The 20,493-nt window shown below is 42.8% G+C and overlaps 1 protein-coding gene across 1 annotated transcript in view; it reads left to right on the top strand.

Moving 5' to 3' along the window:
- QSOX1 (quiescin sulfhydryl oxidase 1) overlaps positions 1-20,493 on the top strand; it is an 82,419-nt gene that overhangs the window by 39,176 nt on the left and 22,750 nt on the right. Inside the window, exons 3-6 of the mRNA XM_089518321.1 lie at positions 1,978-2,026; positions 6,340-6,442; positions 8,947-9,037; positions 12,782-12,927. Of these exons, the coding sequence (XP_089374447.1) occupies positions 1,978-2,026; positions 6,340-6,442; positions 8,947-9,037; positions 12,782-12,927 (389 nt within the window). The remainder of the gene's footprint in view (positions 1-1,977; positions 2,027-6,339; positions 6,443-8,946; positions 9,038-12,781; positions 12,928-20,493) is intronic.

Raw genomic sequence — 20,493 nt, 5'->3', positions numbered from 1 at the left:
CACAAGCAAGAGAAAGAAATATGAAGAAACAACATGCTTATATAATTCCCATATGTTTTTCAAGATGATCTCTGTTTTTGCAAATCCCTAAGAGTCAAACACTACTAAAATGTAATTGATGGAGGTGGATTTTTCCCTAGATAGGCTTTGTTTTAATATTTGAGGGAGGAGGAAACTGAAGGGGAAATTCCCTTTCAGACTGCTCTGTTTTGCTGACGCCTCCAGTGAGGACTCAGCCAAGAGCTGCTAACAGGCAATTCAGCAGGTGGTGCAGCTTCCATGGGAAAGGGCTCCAACTGTACAATTCCTTTGGCTTTCAGACTACTCTGAGTCCTTGTGATTGTGTGTTTCTGGACATTATGTCCAGGACCTGTCAGCATTTGTAGCTGGAAGATCTGTTTGTTCACTGGGACCTTTACCAAGATGTGTAGCTGGAGCACTAAGCTGGTTTATTTTCCCTTTAGCTCTCAGAGTTTGAGTTCTCCCCCTTTCTCTTTATTGTTTTCATTTGTAACAGCTAATCTGCATGTGCGTGGAACCTTCAAGACAGATCTGTTTACATTGGTAACAACAGTTCAGCTTTTGCTTGGCTCGAACGTCTTTACAAAAAAACCCCACAAAACACAAAACTTTAACAAAAAGACACACACACTGCCGCCTTCTAGGCCTTTTTAATGTCTCAAAGCAGCCACTATCCTAAATAACAGATGTTGACAAAGATCCTGCAGAAGGACCAGGGACAGGACTGGGCACAGCACGTATCTTTTTGAGTCTCAACCGAAAGTTTCACATATGTAATTCTGACCTGACCAGCTTGTAACTCTTCCAAGCCAAATGACTATATATTGTGGCCTGCTAGGTACTTTATACCCCCTTTGAATTAATAACTGAGAGCTTTATTGAGTTGCTGGTGAGCTTAATGCAGCAGCTTTAAACGAAGAATGCAACCAAATGACTCTCAGGCCCTGATTTTCTGGTCTTTTCATTCTGGTGTCTAGTCTTATTCTGGTCTCTAGTTTTGTTTTGTTTTTTCAAGCTAAAGAAACCAAAAAGGTTTTGTTTAAACTGTTTGGGGGTTGTTGTTGTTTTTGTTTTAACCATTTTGGGTTGTTTCTTTGTTTTTTGCATTAATGCATAGGACTACACCAATATAAGACTAAATCAGAAAATTAAGTAGCAAAATGCATTTTAGATGTTATGGCTAATAACTGAAATAATGGTTCTTTAAAAAGTGCCCTCTTAAAGCAAGTTGTTTTGGTTGAACTTACATTAATTGAAGGAATTGTTTTTGAATAGCGTTTCTTCCACTATAAAACAGAGTTATTAAAAAGATTTAACTGACACTGGATATTGGTCTAACAATGAACACTTGCCAATAAACTGTTAAAATTAAAATGTTTGAATTCAAACATTCATTGTTGTTCCAGTAGGAAGGTTGGAAAATAGTAATAACAGCCAGAGTTTTTTTTTTAAAACAAGAATAATCAATTCAAAAAACAAACAAAACAGGAGTGTTTTTTTTTTAAAGTAATGGGATAAAGAAAGGTTTAAATCATGCTTACCCTGCTCTTCCTCAATCATTCCATAATATCAGCTTAAGCAAACAGGGCGTTATTTGTTTATTCATGACATTTGCATCCCCATAACAGACATTTTCGGATGGCTTAGTTGCAGGTGGAGGAAGGTTGTAAGCATTGAGGAAGAACAGGGTTAGAAAACAGTGGTGCGGTCCTTTCTCATTTTTAATTCTTATTTGTTACAATAGTTTGACAAAATCTAATATTAGCAGAAAAATTATTAACAAATTGCATTTTTAGACTTCTCCATCAGCTCCAGATTTGTTAGAGCAAAGGCTTGAAACTTGAAACTATCTTGAAACTTGACAGCTATTGCCATGAGCAATTAGGAGATCTTTATCAGACTTAGAAAGGTGGTGCTTAAAGATAGAACCTAACTGTATGACTTTTTCCCTTCCAGTTTTTCAGAGCATTCTCGAGGAAACCTGAGGATGGCATAAGACTCTACCGTATGTATACTGAAACTAATTTCTATCTACTATAAGCTAAACTCTTCCTACTGAGGTAGTGCCTGGAGTCTGATTTATCAAGCTGAGTGAACCTAGAGAGCTATGTGGTGACCTTCATATCCTCCATCTGATAAGGAGGGGAGGACTGGGAGGGGGGGCTGAGCACCAAAGTTGGGGATGGCTTTAGAGTGGTTGTTACATGTGGTACAATATCTTCAGTATTCTTCACTCCCTTTCCTATACGCATGTGCGCACACACACACCTCTGTATGGGACACTTCTCAATTTGGTAAAGAGTTTATATGTCAACTTGCCCTTCTTCTCACAGTCAGCAGCATGGGGCCAATCCACACTCTCATTTTTGGATAATGAGATTCATATTCAATATTAATAAACTTTTGCCCAAATTTACCCCATGATGGATGATGGGTGTGGGTTGCCATAATTGTCCACTTTTATCAGGGACAAAATGTGGAACAAATTCGAGACCAAACTGTAGGACAACTGCAGGGCAAAACTCAGTCCAAATGGTAGGACATTGAAGAAAAATGGTGGACCTTAAATGTCCTACATTTTGGGCTGAGTTTTGCCCTGCAGTTGTCCTACAGTTTGGTCTCGATTTTGTCCCTGGTAAAAGTGGACAATTATGGCAACCCACACCCATCATCAGAAAATTTCTGGTCCTGGGCAACTTTTAATGTAGGCAAGATGTGACTGGGCTTCTTAAATTGGGTCAAAAATATGTACATACAGACACTAATGTATGTGATCACTTACAATGATGTATCTTTTGTACTTAGTTAAACTGTAAGTTTTGGCCCATGGGCCACAGGGCCTACACTACCAGATAAACGGGTGTTTTGCATCCTTTCTGGGCTTACTTTTATTCTTTCTCTCTCTTTAAGATCTCAACCAAAAGATGTAATTCTTTGAAGGATTCTAAGCATCACTACCAAAAAAATTCCAAGTTCCCCCACCAAATTACAATGTACACACACTGTGATGTGAGAGTGAAAGTAGAGAAACTGAAACACTCCTGAGGGACAAAGCCTAAAACTGATAGTAAAAAGTAGAACTTCATTACTGCAGGGAGCACGGTCCTTTTTTTGCCTGGGGCCCCACTGTTGCCTGGGGGCTTCATGTAGGTCAACACTGGCATGCAAACATTCTCCCTTCCACTTCAGTTCAGCTGACAGACAGACACATGCTCTCACACATGTGTAAATACACAGAGAAACACGTCCTCTTCACATTTCACAGCATACAACTCCTCCCCACTCGGCTAATCTCATCGTGCTTCTCTCCTGAGTTCACAAGCAGTTGGGAGAGACTTGCACTTCTTTTACACACCTTACAGTGTAATCTCCACTCAAATGAGAGTTTGTCAGTGCAAAATCCCAGTGCCCCCAGTGAACTCCACAGGGATGGCTGTTTCTCTTCCAAAGTCCTCTGTTTCTCCACTGGCCAGTTGGAAAAGTGAGTGCAGGCTGTACTCAGAGCAACCTGTGCTCCTCTGCATTATTGCAGTTACCAGTTTTGAGCACCTTTTAAAGACCTTGATTCTGCTTTACTGTGCCAGCTCACCCGCAGTGAGTGCACCAACCATGTCCCTCTGGCCGTCTGTCCTCTACCTGTGCTCTTCAGTACATGGAACAGCTAGTTGATGATAAGCTGTCATTAACCCATCTTTAGTGTAAACCTCATAGATAAATATTGCCCCCTATTATTATGCTTATCCAAGCATTCTTACCTGCAGCCTTAGCCTCAAAGCCTCTGCCACAATTATTCTCTCTGTTTGACATTTCTCCTGTCTTTTTATATATGCTCCCATGTCAGAATATTTAATAAAGTGAAGCCTTTTCTGGCACAGAGGAAAATGTGGCAGACAATGCTGGGCACAGGAGTGGAAATCCTAAAAAGCAAAATAGAAGTGTGAGCTTGAGGATCCAGATATACTGTGATATGTTGATTTATGTATTCATTTGCATCCCACCATTCTCCCATGGTTTCTCATTGTTAGCTCATTGTTGTAGAGATCCATGAGCTTCTTGTGTTTGTCCAGAAGTTGAATTGCTTTCTTGAAAATTCTTTAGCCTTCCTCTGGGCCTGTAAATCTGAAGGCCAGCATATGGCTATATTCTCCCAACAAAGCAAAATGGACACAGCCTGAGGATCAAGCAGTTACTCATTACTGAAAAGTCTCTAGAATGACTCATGCTCTCTATAGAGGGAATCACTATTTGAGAAGCAAACTCAAAAGTTTTGTTTTTGAGAAGAAAACATGTCTGCTTGCCTGGCATGATCCATGTATGAAATGAATGGGGAGTGCTTCTATGCCTCCAGCCTGTCATAGTATTTTTTTCATATTTTCTTTCTCATTTCTCAGATGTGGGTCACATACCAGACCCCTGTGGGCTTCATTGTGAAATACCTGCTGAGGGTAATGTGTCAGGGCATTCTGTTTTGTCAAGGATGAGAACTGTAGAGGACATCTCTAGTTGGAGCTGGTGCTGCTGAAATGCAAACCAAAGCTTAGAACAAATGTTTTTGGACTCTGATTCTCAAGCTTGGGTCCTCAGGTGCTGTTGGACGGCAACTCCCAGAATCTCTAACCATTGGCCTGGACTTTTGGGAGCTGAACTCCAGTAGCATCTGGAGATCCCAGTTTGCCATCCACTAAGCAAGAGAGGAGAGCTGCTGATTTTCTGCCCTTCAGCCCGATACACAGAGTAGCCAGGCAAAAGAGTGGATGGGGTCAACCCATTTTAAAACCTTTAACATGTATTCAAAATGTGTGCACTTCCTCCACACATTCAAACTGCAGAACAGACAGTAGGCACAGCTGTTTCAAGTATGAGGATGATTCTTTTACACTTTGAGGACAATGATCCTTCTGAATTTGGTATGATAGAAACTGCAGCGGGAATGCTCTCTTCTTCTTCACAAGTGGAAAATTGCTTGAGATCATTGGTTGGCCATTGCTTGGTTGGTGGATTAAAATATGTTTAAAAGGTAAAGTTATTCTCCTTTGACAAGGTTGCCAAGTCATGTCTGATTGTAGGGAGTGATGATCATCTCAGTTACTAAGTCCGATAGCCAGTGTTGTCAAAGACAACTCTGTGATCATGACTTGGATGACAGAATTGGGGGCATACTTATCAAATTTGCAGATGACACCAAATTAGGAGGAGTAGCTAATACCCCAGAGGACAGGATCAAAATTCAAAATGGCCTTAATAGATTAGAAAGCTGGGCCAAAGCTTAAGAAAATGAATTTCAACAGGGAGAAATGCAAGGTACTGCACTTATGGCAAAAAAATGAAATGCACGGATATAGGATGGGGAACACTTGGCTGAATGAGACTACATGTGAAAGGGATCTGGGAGTCCAAGTAGACCACAAATTGAACATGAGTCAGCAGTGCGATGCGGCAGCTAACAAGGCAATGCGATTTTAGGCTGCATCAATAGAAATATAGTGTCTAGATCGAGGGAAGTAATAGTGCCACTCTATTCTGCTCTGGTCAGGCCTCACCTGGAATACTGTGTCCAGTTCTGGGCACCACAATTCAAAAAGGATGTTTAGAAACTGGAGTGTGTCCAAAGCAGGGTGACTAAAATGGCGAAGAGTCTGGAAACCATGCCCTGTGAGGAAAGACTCAGGGAGCTGGGGATGTTTAGCCTGGAGAAGAGAAGGTTAAGAGGTGACATGACAGCCCTGTTTAAATACTTGAAGGGATGTGATATTGAGGAGGAATTTTCTGCTGCTCCAGAGACTAGGACCCGGAGCAATGGGTGCAAGCTCCAGGAAAAGAGATTTCACCTCAACATTAGGAGGACCTTCCTGACAGTAAGGGCTGTTCGACAGTGGAACACAATCCCTCAGAGCGTAGTGGAGTCTCCTTTCTTGGAGGTCTTTAAACAGAGGCTGGATGACCCATTTGTTGGGGATGCTTTGATTGAGATTTCCTGCATGGCAGGGGGTTGGTCTGGATGGCCCTCTTCCAACTCTATGATTCTATGGCCAGCATGACTGCACAGAATGCTCTTACTTTCCCACCAAAGTGGTACCTATTTATCTATTTTCATTTTTACATGCTTTCGAACTGCTGGCATAAGCTGGGACTGTTGACGGGACCTCACTCTGTCATCTGGTACTTGGGCCTCGAACTGCTGACCTTGCGAGTGTCTTAACTGCTGAGCCATCACGTATATCCTGCCCTATATAGTGAGATTTCAGGACAGTGTAAAATAAAATCTAAACCTAAATAGATTAAAGCAATTAATGATGATAAACTGTCTTTTCTGCACAGATCATGGGGATGACATTCAGAGCCTCAGAGAATCCATAATCACCTCAGTAGAGAGCCATGAAAATGTGTGGCCTCCTGCCTGTCCACCTCTGGAGCCAATCAGGTAACTTGGAAAGCAAGTGCAAAGTGAAATGTGCCATTTTGGGTTGTGTGTACCTTCTGCATATGCAAGGAAATGCACATATGTGCACTCATGTTGGTAAATGGATTCAGGAAGAAACATTGTCATAGGTTTAGTCATTATTATAAATTATTTAAACTAAACTTACCTAGATTTTTGTAGACGGCTTTCTTTCTTAGAATTTTTTTTTAACATAGCCAAAAACAGCATGAGTCAATCTGAGTCAGTGCTTTGATCTCAGCAGGGGCACTTGTTGGCATGCCATTCTTGAGCATGTCACCTCATAATGATAACCTTAGCGTTTATATAACACCTTAGAATATTTGAAGTGCTTCATATATATTATCTCTGGAATCCTTTCAGTGATCCTTTAAGTAGGTCCACATTATTATTCCCATACTGCAGAACAAAATCAGCCCAGTCCCCTGCCACAATCTGAAATCATTAGTGAGGAGGACAATATGGGAGGAGGAGAGAAAGGGAAAGATAAGATAGGACACTGAACCACCCCCCACCCCCCATTTTTATCACTACCCCAAAAAGAAAATCAAGTGACTTGAAAGCAATGCTCTGGAAATGTGGGACAATCCTACTACCTGTGGTTGTCTGTCAGCTGCAGAACATGCCTCTCTGCGTCACATGCAGATTCTCATCAATTGCTTATCATTCCTTGTTCAGTGAGTAGGTTGACCAAGCAGACAGGAAATTGGATGATGCTGAGAGCTACAGACATAAACTGGATTACTGAGTACAGCCAAATCAAAGACTGATCTTTGAAATCTGATTGCCTTCATTTTACAAGGAGGTGGAGCTTCAGAGGGAAGGTGGTCATGGAATCTTCATAAACCAGATTGGGTTTTCCAAGGGCTAGATTAAGGCCCATGGTCCAGGGCATTGCTTTCGTGGCCCTTGAAAAGAAGGCTTCTGTCCAAAGATTCTTTTCTGTGTTTGAGTAATGGGTTCTGCCTTCATTCTGGAGATAGAATTATCTTCACAGATAATGTATGTTGATGCTTCATTCACCACCGCAAAGGAAAAGAGTGATTAGTGAAACTGACCTGTGAAAGATACATGCTGTACATGTTTCAGATGGCTATCAGCTCCAAACTCTGAACACTAGAGATTATTATAATTTGCCTTGGCTGTAAGGAATGTTTCAAGCGGCTATAGCAATTGTTTATAATATCTTAAGGCATCTCTCAGTAGCTTTTCTTGAATTTTTTATAATCTATGTTGAGACATTTACATGTTAAAGAAAGAGACCTAAATCACTAGCATCAAAGGCTGATTCTTGTGATTTCAAAAACAATGCTTTTGGGGCAGTAGTTAGTAGTTGGCTTTGAAAGGATGGTGAATTTTGCTTTTTCTTACCTTTTCTCTCTCTTTTTAGAGGTCAGGTGATGGGGCAGGGAGCCCCATAGACCAGCCTTCATAGCAAGGAAGCATCTTTAAATCAAAAGGCCTGACTCTGATAAAGGCCTCTGGGTTCAGCTTTGTATTGGTCTATACAATATAAACAATCTATTCTAGTTGGATATGCATTTTCTTTATCTTGCTCCTCTTCAGTTGCCTGCTCTTAGCTTAATAGGAGGCAAATTTGACAATCCTTATTTCCCAAACATTCTATCTGTGATCTCTTCCCAGTTTAAGCTCCACTTTCTATGGATTTTAGGAGGGAGCCTACATTGATTTTGCTGCCAGATCTCTGGGACCTGAAAGAAGGAATCAGTTGTATCTTCCGGTTTCTTAGCAAAGGAAATTGAGATTTTAGGGAGGTTCCAAACAATTATCCATTATTTCGTAAAGCTGAGTGTAGGCTGACTGGAAGCTGCCTCTTAAGGATGAAGAGAAGATATTTGTCCCATGTTTCTACTGGGACTGCCACTCCCCACATTTACATTCCCTCATCTTGTATCTTTAATAAGGGCAAAAGAAAGGGTCCACCAAAAATAGTGCCCCAGTCATATTCTCTGCCCTGCCCTCCATAATGTGAAGCAACCTTTTCATTATGTCAGGATACTTTCTGTACACAATGTGATGATTTCATAGTATGGGATAAGAGTTACATATATTATGGGTGTGGAGAATTTGGCACAAGAGTGCTGTTTTTGACAAGAGACCCATTGCTTCCATAATCTAATAATGGTTCTGCCCTCCCACACACAGATGCAGCAGCTGAACCTTTTTCCACCACAGATCTCTCAACCAGGAAAAACTCCAGCTGCTAAATTCTATGCACTGTGGTACTCTTAAATGCAGGAAGGCCACAAAAACAGGGTGGCGACTGTATCCTCCTATACTTTATCACAGGATTTCAGATACAGTCAAATTAAACAATCCGTTTTATTCCCTACACTCAGAAGGAAATGCTCAGCTGCTAGGTTGGTCCCCTGAGAAAGGAGGAAGTTAGGTAACCTTGAATTTGCATGAAAGAAATGTTCATTCTGTACTAGGAACAGTATATAATGCTCTCTTTTCCTTTCCAGTGCAGCAGAACTTCATGGTTTTTTCCAGACAAACAATGTGACTTACCTGGCCTTGATATTTGAGAAGGAGTATTCCTTTCTGGGAAGAGAGGTGACTGTTAATTAACTCATGGATATATTCATTGCAGCAGGTTTGTCAGTAGCCACTCACTTGTCTCACCTTCTGAGTCAAATCAGAAATTACAATTGCACAAAGGGACAAATGAAGACAATTGAGAGAGGCCATTCACAGAGTTTAAGATTTAAACATTTGCATTATGTACATTAAATACACACATTACAGGATGTCATGGTCACTTGGGAGTACAGTGGTACCCCGGGATACGAATGCGCCGCCTTACGAAATTTCCGGGTTACGAAAAAAATCCATTGAAAAAAACATTTCCGGGTTACGAAGGTTATTTCGGGTTACAAAGAAAAATTTGGTGCTTTTCGGCGCGATTTCACACGGAATCGCGGCTTTCGCTATTAGCGCCTATGGGCTTTTCGGCTAGCGAAAGTTTCCGGGTTACGAAAGCGGCGGCGGAACGAATTAATTTCGTAACCCGGGGTACCACTGTATACAGTTTTGCTTTTGGACACCACTGATTTATTGTTATCAAGGGTGGCTATTGTTTACTCATACAGTAACTCAGAGGCAAATTAGGTGAAGTGATGGAATCCATGGTCTGAATCCCTTCTATGAAACCATGGAGGTAATTTGCATCAAGAACATGGCACTAGTGTAGGAGGGAATGAGCCCCCAGCTCTTTTATGACCCATTCTAGAAAATATGTCCCATGAGAGCACATGTTAGTTTTCAGGCTGCATATTTACAATTCTTATCCAGTAGTATAGAGCAGGGATGGGAAGCTTTTGACGTTCTAGATGTATTGGATTACAACTCTGACAGTCCCTTATTATTGGCTATGTTGGTTGTGGCTTCAGGGAGTTGAAGATACAGAATATTTTTGTGAATATTGATACTTAAAAATGAGTTAACCTTTAATCCAATTTAAAGTTAGCAGACTCTTTCTTGCAGAGTTCAGACAGCAACTTAGTCAAATGAAAAATAGGAACAATATTCTTGAGGAGGAACCCTGGGTCATGGTTTTTGCTGACTGGCACCTTCCGTCTGTGGTCACAAGGAAGTCTTGTTGGTTTTTCCACAACGGTTGCTTATGCAAGAGGAGCTAGAATAATCTCTTAGCATACAGTATCCTCAGCCAAAGTCAGCTTGGATTTAACAGACAATAGGGTATTGTACATTTGCACAAGCTCTTGCTTCAACCTTTCCTGACAGGCTAAGCTAGGCCTTCTGCCTTCAGGTCACAGGCTCAGGGCAGTTAAGCCAGGGACTCTTGTAGTCCTTTCATACCAAATATGATAGTGATACGTGGCAGAAGGGTATGAATCCAGGTACATAGTTCTACGGTACTCTCATGCAGTGACAGCCCCATGAGAGCTTGGGCTGTAGACACTCAGAGATGCACACACAAACTCACAGGGAGGAACAGGTCATGCTTTCTTTCTGACTCCAGTGTTTATCTCAGTACATAAGTTCTCTAAAGTTCTGGGCAGAGAGGAACAGGGAAAGTTGGTGTCTAAAAAGGGAAAAATGGGGTTGGGTGGGGAACTAAGGACAGATGGTGACAGCCATTCACTCTTTCTTCATTGTGTGTACCGTCTTATATCCCCAGCTTCCTGTATCTGTTAGTGGGGGAGGTTTTCAGATTCAGTCTGGCTAAACATTAAACTGCACATTCTGGACAGGCAGAATTCTTGTGCAGTTTAATATTTAGCCAGACCTTGGGTGAAACTGGACACTGTGTTAAATATGTCATATGCCTGCCTTTTAAAAGCAAATCTCTATGTTGTATTTTAATACTAGTCCAGAAAGATTTGAATGATTGGAAATCATAGGCAGGAAGGTGTAATATCTCCATCTGGTTTTTTATTTCAAAACTACCCCACCTCTTAGAGAATAAACACATGGGAAAATCCTCCAATTGGTGCTAATAAGGGATGCATGTTTTTTTTTAACTCTGTGAGTGGGGAAGATTTTGAAATCAAAACCAAATGCAAGTGATTAAGCACCCATGTCCATGTGCAGTGGCATCCATCTAGGCTGGGGCTGTTTGTATTTGCTATAGTGAATAAAGATGGGAACCTCTATATGTGGCTTAGTCCTCTTTTGAGAACTGTTTTAGTGACTGAGGCACTGCAGTATTGGGACTACATGTGGATGAAGGGCATGGGGGTGGTAAGTGAGTAAATAGGGAGGAGATTCATATGCTTTTCTGAACCTTTCTGTCCTGCCTATAGCTGATGTTCCATTTAACCCTTTTGAAATGTGGCAACATACATTGGGCAACTGATTTCCAAGGCAAAGCTGCTGTTCCACCCTGTTTGGTTTATACTGTTAAAAAGGAGGAGGATGAAGACAGGAGAGCATTCCTTGTCTGGCACACCACTGCCATTCCTGCTTTACCTGTATTAACTCTGAGTCACCCACTTTCTTTTTTACTTTTACACACATAAACGTGCAGGCACACAAGTTGAAGTTTAAATTGTTTGAAGTCATTGCAGGGTACATTCCCTCCTTTGCTCTGCTTTTGGAGGAACTTAGCTTTGATGTGAAATAACTTCAATGAGCCACAGAAGGTCTGTTGTGTGGGATGTATGCATATTCTACTCACAGAGGAGAAGACTCTTATTGTGTGAGAGCTCTGCCTCTTGAGAATACTGAGGTCTTCTCCCTCAAAAGAGAAATCTCCCTCCATCATACATGTGTAGATGTAAACTCTCTCACGTTCCTTTGAAGGAAGAGCTATTATTTGCCTTTCTTGGTTCATTTTTCAATTCATTTTCTTCTCCTGAAGCCATATTTTTAGTCAACCATTTTGCTTTATCACAATTCATTTTAAACCCAGAATATGCCCCCAAACTTTTTAATCTTTTCTAACAGAGCCTTCGTTGAATCCAGTGGAATTTGTGTTATTTTCACAAGTTCATCCACTTCAGCTCTCAGCTTATACTCTTCTTTTTTTTTATTTCATGCTACAGATTTTTGTCATCTTTCTGATACTGTTCAGTAAAGTTCCAAATACCAAAATAAAAAGCAAAGGTGAGAGGGGCATTCTTGTCTGTTTCCCTTCTGAATCTCAGTCGGTGAAGTGGTCTTGCCATTTATCAACCTCTGAGTTTTTTGAACTGAATATATTGTCTTTACAGCTCAAATAATATTTTTTCCAGAGTCTATTCTCTTCAAAACTTAAAATAAGTAATTCAAGAATAGTGTCAAAGTCTTTATCTGCATCTAAAAAGATAAAGGCGGTCACTGTAATATTTCATATATTCAATAATGTTCAAAACAGTTCTTACATTACATGAATTCTCTTTTTGGCAAAAATCAAGTCTAGTTCTCATGAATATTCTGGGAGTAAATTTTCCTCTTTGCCAAAATAGTTGCAAATACCTTAAAGTCATTATTCATTAAGGAAATAGGGCTGTAATTCGTTGTTGATATTTCATCTGTATCTTTATTAATCACGGGAATATAAGCATCTTGAATGTGTATGTGGAAGATGATGGTCATGCAGACAACACTTAAGTAAAATGGAGATAGTGAAGCTGCCAGTAGAGGAGAGGGCCCAGATTCAAGAACAGCAAGTGTGCCTCAGGGTTTTTTTTTTACAGATAAGACAGTGCAAAATAGGTGACATTTGAGAAAGGTACTTTTGGGAGATGACAGGTTTTGAGATAAGGAATTACAGGAAGGGATGGGTATGGCTTGTGGCAATCAACTGTAAAAGCATAACTCTGTAACACTAACCAATGCAATATCTGACCACAGGTGACTCTAGATATGCTCCAGTTTGAAAACATTGCAGTACGGCGAGTCCTGAAGAGCAATGAAGAGCTAGTGAGAAGCTTCAACGTTACGACCTTCCCTTCTGGCTTCCTGCTTGTCAAAAATGGTTCTTGCAGGAGCATCCCTGTGTGAGTTGCTTTACCTTTGCTTAAGTTATATTTTCTTACACAGCATTCATTTCAGTGTTCACAAGTTATTTACAATCTGTGTTCATTCTCTCTACCCGCAACACAACGTAAATTCATATTCTCAGCCTAAACTAAGTCTCGGTGGTTAAACCTAAGGCTCAACATTTCACAAGGGCTCACAGGATAGTGCTGTGCAAACTCTGCAATAATAATGACTGTGTTTATGCTTTAATGGGTTGTATAGTTTATGTGGACTTTAAAGTTCAGAAGTAGAAGACCCTGACTGTGATCACCTGGATAAATCTTAAATCAACAGGTGGAGTAAATGATATATTATGAAACATGTTTAGTTAACATTTAGTGTTCTTGTTTTCAGAACAGACTATTTTTGGGTAGGTGAGCTTAAGGAAAGTAGTGGGGTGACAAGGGAAGCATTAGAGGTTCAGATAGTGGCTGAGGCATTATGAGGATTGTGGTCTACAAAAGTAACTTTTACCAACCTTGGTAATTATCCTGACCTTATCTTGAGAAAGAACCGGTAGCAGCAGTTTATGACAATGGCAGGTCATTTGGTGGTGTGACTGTGTGCTGGTGGTTCCTATCCTGCTTTGAACAAGTGTTGGTGGGAATGGAAGCCCTGCTGTTTCTAGGTGTTAGTGGATCAGCCCATCATTAATCAGAATTCTGTGGCATCCCAGTTAATCCCTGTGGAGAATTCTCACCATGCTAGATTTGAAATATGTTTCAGAAAACTGTCCATATATTTTCACACATTGCTTCAAAAGAGAGAAATTGGCAAATGATTTTTAAAAACTCAGAAACATTGCGTTTTTGGACTCTAGCTTCCAGAATCCTCCATCCAGTATGGCTATACCTGCTGGCAGATTCGAGGAGTTGTAGTATAAACAGTAACTTTCCCAAGCGTTGGGTTTTTAGTTTCAGGATTCAATGAGATTTTACCTGTTCTGTGTGACAGTTCATCTCTGGCCATCTGAAAAGCAGAAATAGCTCCATAGGGTCCTAGATTCTCTGACTGGTAATCCATCAATGCAGTGGGATATCAACCTTGATCTCTACTGTTCCCAGCTCTGTTATGACATAGCATCAGCAGATGCACAGGCATCAGACAACAGCATTGCTAAAGGTAGTTTTCAGGTGCATCTCTGACACTTGGGTCATTCTGTGGGATAGTGTCTTCACAGGAGGGAGGTTCCTGTTCTACCTGAGGCCAGGATCCCGAATCTCTCTTTTGGGTGTGCCTTGAGTAGAGAGTTTTCCTAGGGATGAAACTCAACAAGTTCAAAGGTTTTCTCTGTTTATGGAGGGTGTGGATGTATCTTGATGGTTGCCTAGTGAAGCATCTCGTATGCTGTTGTTAGAGACCAGATAGTGATGTGGCTGTTCTACTTTTGCCATGATGTCACACCCCTAGATCCTACAAAGCTCTCCAAAGCATTCCTCCCCAACCAGACACCCACCCTTCAGATGTGTTGATCTACAACTCCCATTACCCCCAGCTCTCATGTCTATTGGGGATAATGGGGGGATAGTATAATGCCAGACATCTGGAGGGCAACAGATTTGAAATGAGAGCAGGTTTAGGGAGTGAGGCATAAATCCAACTTCTAGTCCCAACTCGAAGTTGTGGGATTTACATAGATTTTGCCTCACTATTCAGTGGTTGATTCATCTGGTCTATTTTCATTGGGACTAGCAACTAGATTTAGGTCAGACACAAATGTATAGCCCTTACATGTTAATTAAAATTAAAGGTTAGCCCCATGTTTGAGGTTAGGGCTCAGAGCAGCTCCTGGGTATGCAACAATGGAAGACTCCTGTTCTTCCTAGAGTTTATCCAGCCTCACCGGATATATCTACAGAACAGAGCTTAACTGGCTGTTCTAGTAAAAAAAAAAAAAAAAGGTGGGGGGGAGAATAACCTGAGAATTGTAGTTCTGTGAAGGATTGGCACTAGAGGTCTCTTTGGTATGCTACCAAAGTATACCATAATTCCCAGGAATCTTTGAGCGAAGTCATGACATCTTGAGTGATATAAAACCAGTGTATGCATAGCATAGCTATGTGCCTTCTGTCATTTCCGTTAAGTCTGTGTTATTGTACAGATAGATCTGTCCTTGTCATGAAATTGTGTATGGAAAACCTGCAGGTTTTGCCCGTAAAAAAAAAATACCTGGGGTGAACAGCAGCAATAATAGAATTACTATCTCAGCTGACAGGTTCATGGCTTGCAGTCACAACTTTTGAACTCCTCATTCTAACTGCTCACATGTTGTCAGTATTTTGGTAGTGTTTAGAAAAGTATGATTAACATAGTATAATAACAGCATTTCCCATATTGGTAGAAATGTCTTTCTGGTGAGGTGAAGCAAATGCTTGGGCTTCTAAGGACCTTTAACTAGTTTCCAACTTATGGTGACCATAAGGTGAAACTATCATGGGGTTTTCTTGGCAAGATTTGTTCAGAGAGAGTGTGACTTGCCCAAGGTCACTCCATGAGTTTCCATGGAAGAGCAGGGGTTCGAACCCTGGTCTCCAGAGTCATAGTCCAATACTCAAACCATTACACCACACTGACTCTCATAGCCAATTAGTTCTATGCCTTAATTAAATATGAGAATGCCTGTCAGAAGATATTTTTCATATTTCTTTCTCTCTCTGGACACAGAAGGGATTAGATTCCCATTCTTTCTAATACCTATCGTACAAACACACATCACAGGATACTTAATATAGAAATCTAGAATATCCACCTGTTACTTACATGTTTGTTCACTAGCAGAAGGATTCACCTTCTCATGGCTTAGAAACTTTTTTGTTCCCCTCCTCCCTCTGCCATGCCACCTGAATGCTTTTTCCTTCCCACTCACCTAGGTACATTTTCTGTCCACCTGTGTGATGATCATGTAGTTTTCCTCTTCCCTGCCCACCTATCCACCCTGCCTGGTACTCTGCTTTTTCTCTCCTCCTCCCACAACACCTTTTTCTTTCTTGATGGCCTTTCTGTCCCTCTAACCTGGTGCTTGTTCTGCCTTTCCCTTTCATCATTGTCAACCCTCATCCCTTTTACCAGGCAGCAGGGCCCTGTCCTCTCTCTGTCCCCTTCCCTGTCATCTTTCTCCATCTCTTAACTTTTTCAAAAGTTGATGGCCCTGCAGAGGTAAACAACAGTTGTGCCTGATGTCTTGTTTTCTCTTCTATGTCTTTGTCCCTTGTAGAGGCTGTCTGGAATAAAGAATATGACAGGCCTAGGCTGCATCCACACTGCAGAATTAATGTAGTTTGATATCATTTTAACTGCCATGGCTCAATGCTATATAATTCTTGGAGCTGTAATTTTGTCAGATATTTAGCCTTTTCCGTCAGAGTTTTGGTGCCACAATAAGCTACAAATTCCAGGATTCAATAGAATGTAGAGCCATGACAGTTAAAGTGGTGTCAAACTGCCTTATTCTGCAGTGTGGCAGCAGCCTTAATTGAAGTTTCCTCTTTTGCTGAATAGGGCAGTGTGTCAATTAATGGCTGAAGAGGATATTGCAATGTACAAATCAATTCAATTAGCCATTTTAGCAACCAAAAGATCCAAATGTCCCTTTGGGTCCCCTCACTATGCATACCACATTTCAGACATTTAGATTTTATGGGCACTAAATTAAGATAGAAAAAGACAGACACATTGACACTCTTCTCTGTTAGTATTCATAGATAAGTGTCAGTGACAGGGACTGCTGGACAACCCATCGTTGGGCCAGTGGGGGAATTAAGACTGAGGGAATTGGTCTTGTCCAAGGATATCTGTGCTTTGCATTCAGTCCAAGTCTAGTATTTGGTCGACTTTGCTTCTTGTACTAGGTAAGGGGAGTAGGCAGCTGTTGGGGAAAGGACCGTCACATTGAATCTTCTTTATATCACCTTTATACCATCTCTTTCCCCCCTCGCCCACAACACTGGCATAAATCTGTGGCAATGAGGTGCTTGCATCTGTGACTCCGGTGGCCCTTAACCCCAGTGACAGTCACCTAAATTTCAGAAACCTTCAATTTCTGCTGTGAGGTGCTCTTGTTTTTCTTTTTATTGTAATATTTTTCCCCAGCCCGTGTAAAAGAGATTTTGCTGCATTTCTGTGGAGGTAAGGAAGTGTAGTCTGCTAAACCTGGAAGGCATTCAGCTTTATGTACATGTGTGTGCATGCGTGCGCTTACACAGAAACATAGAAGCAAACATTGCCACCACTCAGCTGCTCCTCCACGTGCTTTTCTAATTGCAGAAAAGTTCATTAGGAGCCAGACAATGGCTGGTTTTGAGATGCTGGCAGAGAACAATGGAACCTGTGCCTAGCCTGCTGGCAGATTCCTGCTACTCAATAGCACATTAAATAGTAAGCAGATGGTATCCCTCCCCCCCCCCCCACCACCACCACATACAGCTTTTAGCTGATGATTGATGTCCACCTGGCAGTGAAGGCATTAGTGTGATAAGGAAGGGGAACACCCTGGCACAGTGATTTCCTTAGGAAGGGCCTTAGGGAGGTGATGGCACCACTCACTCCAGTGCCAATGGGAAATAAGCATTTCCCACTCCTCTTGTAGCAGGTTTCGTAATTGGTGCGTGTGAAATTTGCAGAGCCTCTCCTAAGAACTGTTGAGGTAGGCAGTGAGCCGTACTGAAGGATACACTCTGCTTCTCTCATGCCAGCTTCACCCAGCAGGAAAGCCATTGTTTTCCTTGCTGCAGAGCTGGCGGAGGAGAAAATTGTTTGTGATGATGCCGTCTCCTGGCCATCTGCTTGCAGCAAGGCACCAGACTGAGGAAGCAAAGAGGAAAGGGACTTCTCCTGACAGTGGTTCCTTTGGAGCTTTACTGCTGGCACTATCACTTCCCACCTCAGTGCGTGCACTTGGTGCTGCTTTGTGTTGCAGGAGAAGTAGTTTTTCCCCAGGAGGGTATTCAGAGTTTCCTACCTTGATCCACCTTGCCTATGAATAAGACGATGATGGAGGCTAGGTTTGTCCTGTGTGGATCCTATGTGCTGGATATGACTGATGTCAATCAGAGCTGGGAAGGTTATATTTTGTGTTATTTATTTATTTGTTTGCTTGCTTGTTTCATTTATATGCCGACTTTCACCCTGAATGGGACCCAAGGCGGCTCAGCCACAAAAGCTTTTCCATATGTTACTTTTTCTGGTGCTGAGGAAAAGTGTGTTGCTCATTGCCTTAAAAATACAAACTTTAGGTTTTATCAACAACTAGCATGAAACTTAAACAATTCTTGCCCAAATGCCTCCAAAATACCCTTTAAAAGTAACTTTTAGAAGTAACCAGAAAAATGTCGTGACAGCAGTAACTTCATTCTCACTTGTTTGATTACTCTTTAACATGATTGAGCCGTGCCTTCATTACAAGAAGAATTGTTAACTCATTACAAGTAGTTATACCATTTGTGATTCATTACTTCCAAGCTCATGATTTGAAGAAGAGTCGGGTAAAATAAGAGACAAAGAATAAAAGAGTGTGTGTGGATGTGTGTTTACCTTTCTGCAGCTTAGGTCCAGTACATCCAGTGAATCTGAGGTTGATGATGTGAGCCATAGATTGTCTCTCTTTTAGCATTAAATAATAATATATTTTCTATGGAGAAAATAACGGCTATCATTTTACCTTAAGGCAAAAATGACTATTCCTTATTTGTGTCAGACTGGTTTGGGTGGCAGCTGGGTGCTGGGAATCTGCATGAATGATTCCAATTGTTGCCTGGAAAATGAATTATGCTGCAAAGGCAGGAAGATGAATGCAAATTCTGTTGCTTTTGCATAAATCTACTTGATGTGCTGTGTTCATTTATGGCTTGGTTGGAAGCCCCATTTATTTTGAATATTTTGCAAACATTGCCTGCTGTTTCCCAGCATCCTTTTGTAATCATCTGAACTTTTTAAAGCTCCTTTCTTTAAAATTCTTTCCCCCTCACCATCACATTTATATCTTGCCCTTTTTACCAATATCTCAGAGCATAAGGCATATCACATTTATCCTGACAGTAGTCCCAAACTAGGTTGGCATTGAGATGGTGTAAAGACTCAATGAGTTCAGAGTCTTTGAAGTTCGAGACATTAATTTTCTTGAACTTCAGAGAGCAAAGCTCATACTATCATCCAGGTACAAAATTCCATGGAGAATTGCAGAAAGGTAGATGGGTCAACCTTACCATTGTTATAGCAACAGCTGACAGGTACAGGAGTAGAACATGTGCTGATGAGGATATCTTTGGTGTATACTTTCTGGATGTCTGTTATTAGCTTAGTGAATATTGGTGCAAAAGTAACTGACAAATGTGAAGGAGGGCAGAGAGCAAGAGCATACAGACAGCACTGAGGCTATCTATGGGGCGAAACGGGCAGGGAAAAGCTGCCTTTTCTGAAGCCACATTGAAACCCCACCAACCGCACCGCCAGCTCCCATGGCAGCTGGAGTGCTCATGTCATGACCACAAGATATGGCTTCAAGCCAGGAAGAAGCGGAATAAAGCTGCTTCTTTTTGAAATGGCTTTTCTCTGCATAAGGCACCTAGAGGGCACTTTCCTGCTGGCTTCAAGGCATGTGTCATCTAAATGCCACACTTTCAAGTCAGCCTGAAAGCACTTCTTTTTGCCTGTCTGTTTAGTGCAGGGGTCGGCAACCTCCGGCCCGCGGGCCGGATGCGGCCCGCGAAGGCCTGGCCGCCGGCCCCCGGCTGCCCCTGCCGCCGCCGCCGCCGCCGCTGCGGCCGCCCGTCGCGGCTTTTCGCCGCTCTGGGCGCCGCCATTTTGGGCGGCAAAATGGCGGCGAAGTCTCGCGCGACCTTCCCTGAGGTCGCGCGAGACTTCGCCGCCATTTTGGGTGAAAAAATGAGGGCGCCCATAGCGGCCTCTGGGGCTATGGGCGCCGCCATTTTTTTGCCCAAAATGGCGGCGAAGTCTCGCGCGACCTCGGGGGAGGTCGCGCGAGACTTTGCCGCCTAAAATGGCGGCGCCCAGAGTGGCCGCCGCGGCAGCAGCGGCGGGCCTCTAGGAGGCCCGCTACCATCTCTGGGACCCTCCAGGAGGGCTCCCAGGGCGGCAGGGGGCCTCTGGGAGGCCCGCTGCCGTTTCTGGGACCCTCCAGGCGAGCTCCCAGGGCGGCAGGGGGCCTCTGCAGGGCCCTCTGCCATCCCTGGGGCCCTGCTTTAGGGCTCCCAGGGTGGCAGGGGGCCTCTGCAGGCCCTCTGCCATCCCTGGGGCCCAGCAGGAGGGCTCCCAGGGCGGCAGGGGGCCTCTGCGGGGCCCGCTGCCATCCCTGGGGCCCTGCTTTAGGGCTCCCAGGGTGGCAGGGGGCCTCTGCAGGGCCCTCTGCCATCCCTGGGGCCCTGCAGGAGGGCTCCCAGGGTGGCAGGGGGCCTCTGCGGGGCCCGCTGCCATCCCTGGGGCCCTGCTTTAGGGCTCCCAGGGTGGCAGGGGGCCTCTGCAGGGCCCTCTGCCATCCCTGGGGCCCTGCAGGAGGGCTCCCAGGGTGGCAGGGGGCCTCTGCGGGGCCC

This window comes from Sceloporus occidentalis, unplaced genomic scaffold (genome assembly GCF_023333645.1).
Source record: "Sceloporus occidentalis isolate IW3139 unplaced genomic scaffold, rSceOcc1.0.p SCAF_3, whole genome shotgun sequence".
Taxonomy (NCBI): Eukaryota; Metazoa; Chordata; class Lepidosauria; order Squamata; family Phrynosomatidae; genus Sceloporus; species Sceloporus occidentalis.
Note: the sequence above shows the minus strand (reverse complement) of the source record. Positions and strands in the feature narration are given on the sequence as shown.